This window comes from Guillardia theta, assembly GCF_000315625.1.
Source record: "Guillardia theta CCMP2712 unplaced genomic scaffold GUITHscaffold_84, whole genome shotgun sequence".
Classification (NCBI taxonomy): Eukaryota; class Cryptophyceae; order Pyrenomonadales; family Geminigeraceae; genus Guillardia; species Guillardia theta.
In genome coordinates this window covers 57952-62259 of record NW_005434590.1, presented here as the reverse complement: position 1 = coordinate 62259, position 4308 = coordinate 57952, and the positions used below count along the sequence as shown (strand labels likewise).

General features: G+C 57.2%; 1 protein-coding gene across 1 annotated transcript; it reads right to left on the bottom strand.

Moving 5' to 3' along the window:
• Positions 1–488: 488 nt before the first annotated feature.
• Positions 489–1909, bottom strand: GUITHDRAFT_154703 (hypothetical protein; the record flags this gene model as incomplete). The annotated part of the gene is made up of 9 exons (XM_005825346.1): positions 1823–1909; positions 1550–1678; positions 1462–1486; positions 1336–1386; positions 1181–1252; positions 1000–1082; positions 888–957; positions 575–612; positions 489–530 (listed from the first exon to the last, which is right to left on the bottom strand). Coding segments are annotated over exons 1-9 (561 nt in total), but the record flags the coding sequence as incomplete, so codon positions are not given.
• Positions 1910–4308: the final 2399 nt, after the last annotated feature.

Below are 4308 nucleotides of genomic sequence, written 5' to 3'. Positions count from 1 at the left end.
TAGAGCGTGAACGAAGGAGCGAGGAGAAGCAGGTAGGAGGGAGAAGGAGTAGAGAGGAAAAGGGAGGGGAAAGGGGAGCGAGAGGAAAAGGCACATTACCATGACGATGAGCAGGGAAGGAGGATCTTGATCCTCCTTCTTCTTATGCTCTCCCTCCTCTTCTCCCTCCTCTCCTCCCTCTTCTCCTTGTGTGACTTTCTCCTGCGGCTCCTTGCATAGGAAGAGATTCGAGTATTTGTCGTGCACCTGGTGGATTCCTTTCAGAGACGGAGAGGAGGAAGGCGAGAAGAAAGGAGAAGAGGGAGGAGGAGGAGACGGAAGAGAGCCAGCAGCAGCAGCAGCAGCAGCAGCAGCAGCAGCAGCAGCAGCAGCAGCAGCAGCAGCAGCAGCAGCAGCAGCAGCAGCAGCAGCAGCAGCAGCAGCAGCAGCAGCAGCAGCAGCAGCAGCAGCAGCAGCAGCAGCAGCAGCAGCAGCAGCAGCAGCAGCAGACCGTAGAGATAGTTCTCAGGTAGGGAGCGATAAGAACCATCCTGAACCAAGTCAGAGGAAGTGAATACAAGGCACTTTCATCTACCGGCGTTTGAAACGTCTTCGGTGGCAGGTTCCCCATTCCTTGCTCACAACTTAGACCATTTCCCCCCCTCCCCGCCCTCCTCCTGCTCCTGCTCCTGCTCCTGCTCCTGCTCCTGCTCCTGCTCCTGCTCCTGCTCCTGCTCCTGCTCCTGCTCCTGCTCCTGCTCCTGCTCCTGGTGCTCAACTCTTTTTCAATCGTCTCCATGTCTCCTCCTCAAAAGTCTTTCCCGTCTCTCTTCAATTTCCTTCTCCCTGTCCCTCTCCCTCTCCCTCTTCCTCTTCCTCTTCCTCTTCCTCTTCTCTTCTCTCCTCACCTCCAAGAAGGTCTTTCTTGTTTGCCTCGAGGATTCCCTGAGCCTCCTGTAACACCTTCTCGTCCAGAGGCTGCGGGAGGGTGAGGAAGGAGCCAAACTCCTCGGCTTTCACCTCCTCTCGACGAACTATGGCGGCGGGCGAGGGAGGACGGGGAGAGGAGGGAGCAGGGGAGGACCTGGGGGAGGACTTGGTAGCTACATGAAGTGAGCAACAATCTCCTCCTCCTCCTCCTCCTCCTCCTCCACCACCACCACCACCACCACCACATCTTCCTCCTCCACCTCCACCTCACCCTCCACGCTCTTCGAGCTCTGCGGCTTCGAGGCCTTCACGTCCTCCTGCACCCCAGGAGCTGGTGCTGCTCCTGCTAGCGGAGTCAATCGGACTGAGAGGAGACGACCAACAGAGAGCGACGAGCGAGGGAGGAAGGAGAGAGAGGAGGGAGACCGGAGGAAGCTTCGTTTCCTTTCACGTTCTTGGCAAAACCTCCCTTGCTCGCTGCAAATATGTCAGAGGAGGGAGGAGGGGGGAGGGAGGGAGGGAGGGAGGAGGCAGGAGGTGGGAGGGACTGACCACCGGAGGATGAAGTTTTCTTTCCCTGCAATAATAGATAAGATACGAGCCGAGAACCAAAACATCAGCAGCAGCAGCAGCAGCTCACTTTCTTCGCCATCATCTTCACAGAACATGTTCTCGTCGTCCGGCGCAGAGGAGACGGAGGGGAAAGGCTGAAGCCAGTAGAGGAAGAGAGAGAAGATCCGACTTGACCCGGAACAAGAGAAAACCCATTCTGAAGGAGTTACACCCTCATCAGCCATGCTCCTCCTCCCCCTCCTCCTCTCCTCCTCCTCCCTCTCCTCCTCCTCCTCCTCCTCCTCCTCCTTGCCATTAGTTCCCCTGCCCACCCCCTGCCCATCCCAAACCTCTGACGTACCGCCATGTGCGCTAGGGCGATGCCGCATAGAACTTTCTTAACCACCCGCATTTTGCAAGACAAGTCGACGACCTGCTGTCAGCGCCTGACGAGACGATCAGGTGGAGCCGAATCAACATAGAGACTAATGTTGTGCATGTACTACGCTTACTCCTCCTCTTGCTCCTCCTCATCTTGCTCCTCCTCCTCCTCCTCCTCCTCTTGCTCCTTCTCCTCTTGCCCTTGCCCTTGCTCTTGATCCTGCTATTGAACGTGCCCCCTGTCCTGCTCCTCCTCCTGCTCCTCCTCCACCACACCTCCTCCTCCTCCTCCTCCTCCTCCTCTTGAGATCCTGAGATCCTGGTCCTGATCCTGTTCTGCCTCCAGATGCTCCTCCTCCACCACCACCACCACCTCCTCCTCCAAGGCACTCCTCCTCCTCCTGCCCGATCCATCATAGGAGGCCGCAAAATGGAATCATTGTGCTCACCACTTGGTCGACCCCACCCATTCAACTGCATATGACTACCCCTCTAATCCCAGTTCTTTCCAATGACCGGTACCTAAGTAATCCTCTATAGGTAAATTTGACCCTACCCCTCCATAGTAAATAAACCCGCACCCAAAAGTACCCACCCTCATGTGCACAGAACCCCGTTCTTTTCAACCCCCACCCCCTTCGTGCCCAGATACACCCCACCCCCACCAGTAATATGATGCAGACAAAAAAGCGACTCCAGTAGTATGGAGGAACGCGAGTGAGCAGAGCAGGACAGAGCAGAGCTGAGTGTGGTGATAGGGGGAGACACTGGACAGGAAGACAGGGGATGAGAGGAGGACGAGGACGAGGACGATGAGCAGGAGAAGGAGAAGAGGAATGGGAAGGATATGAGAAGGAAGAGCAGGAGGAGGAGGAGGAGGAGGAGGAGGAGGTCTAGTATAGTTGACGAGTGTTGATCTCAGGCTTGTCTTATGCTGCAGCTGTAAAGGTTGGAACATGTTCGAAGATCTCAACGCCTTCCTCGAGTTCCCTCGAGATGAACCCCCACAGAATTCTTTCATCTTGATCAAGGTCTACTCCCACACTCCTCCCTCCTTTCTCTCTTGCCCTCCCCTCCCCTTCCTCCCCTCCTCTCTCCTCCCCTCCCCTCCTCCCCTCCCCTTCCTACCCTGCACTTCTCGCTCTCTTCGTTGGCTGTCTACTAACCTGACTCACGTCCTGCCTTCGACAGGACGCAGCGCCAACCGGAGAAGCCGCGCTGTTGCTGCATCACTTTGTCAGCTACTACTCGCGCCTCGGATGCGGTAGGAGAAGAGAGGAGCGGATGGAGGAGGAGCTGGTGGAGGAGGAGCTGATGGAGGAGGAGCAGGGGTCTGTCTCGTCGGCTTTGAGCAGGGGATGGAGCATTACTCGTCTGTCTGTCGGAGGATGGGGACGAACTTGAGCTCGCAGCAGAAAGCAGGAGACTTTGTGTTCGTGGATGGTTTCACGAGACCCTACGGCAGCTGCACCAACGATGAGCAAGAAGAGCAGGTGAAGTGAGGGATGCGCTACCCCTCTCCTGCTCCTACTCCTGCTGCTTCCTGCCCTCTTATCCTCTTCTGGTTGTTGCCCATCTTACTTGCTACTCGTTGGTAGGCGGGGGGGTCCAAGGGCCTCAGCTTCAGCATCGACTTGCAAGAGGATCTCTCACTCTCCGCTCGTCGCCTGCTGGACACGGTCATACCCATCCTCGACGACTTTGCGCGCAGAGAGAAACCTTGCTGCCTCCTGCTCGACAGTCTGCACAACTTCCTCGACGTTTCTCGTCACGACCAGTCGACAGGCAGAGCAGCAGGGAGGCGAGGAGACGCTGACAGCCTTGCAGTCCTCGACCTCCTCCACTACCTCAACGTCCTCTGTTCCGATGCCTCTCGCTCCCTCTCCGTCGTAGTCCTGGCGCAAGTTCGCTCCTCCTCCTTCTCTCGCATCGCTCACCCTCCTTCAGGCGCCTCCTTCGCCTCTTCCCTCCCCCGACCTCTCGATTCGACGAGGTCAGGCCCGTCGGTCTTGCAAGAGCTCAGCATGTGCGTGCAGGTGAAGGTCTCGCAGACCTCGTCCTCGAGGTCTCTCCCCTCCTCTCGGGACACTCCACAGCTGGTGACTCGTCCTGCTTCTCTTCCACCACCACCAACACCATCTCCTCCTTCTCCTCCCCTCCTCCTTTTGCTCCTCCTCCTCCTCTTTGTTCCTCCTCCTCCTTCTCCCCTCTTCTTCCTCCTTCTCTTCCTCCTCCTCCTCTCCTCCTCTTCCTCTTCCTCCTCCCTCCCCCTGTTCTTCTCACTCGCTGCTATCAGTCCACGGTCAGCTGCTCGTGCGCTTGCAGGAAAAGATTCATTCATGACAGCTCGACATGCTCTGACGTCTCGACAGAACCCCAAGATGAGGAGGAGGAGACAGGAGGCTTCCAAGCTCCTCCAGTTCCGCACGAGAGACTCAAGCATCAGCTTCTTCCCCCCCGGTCACT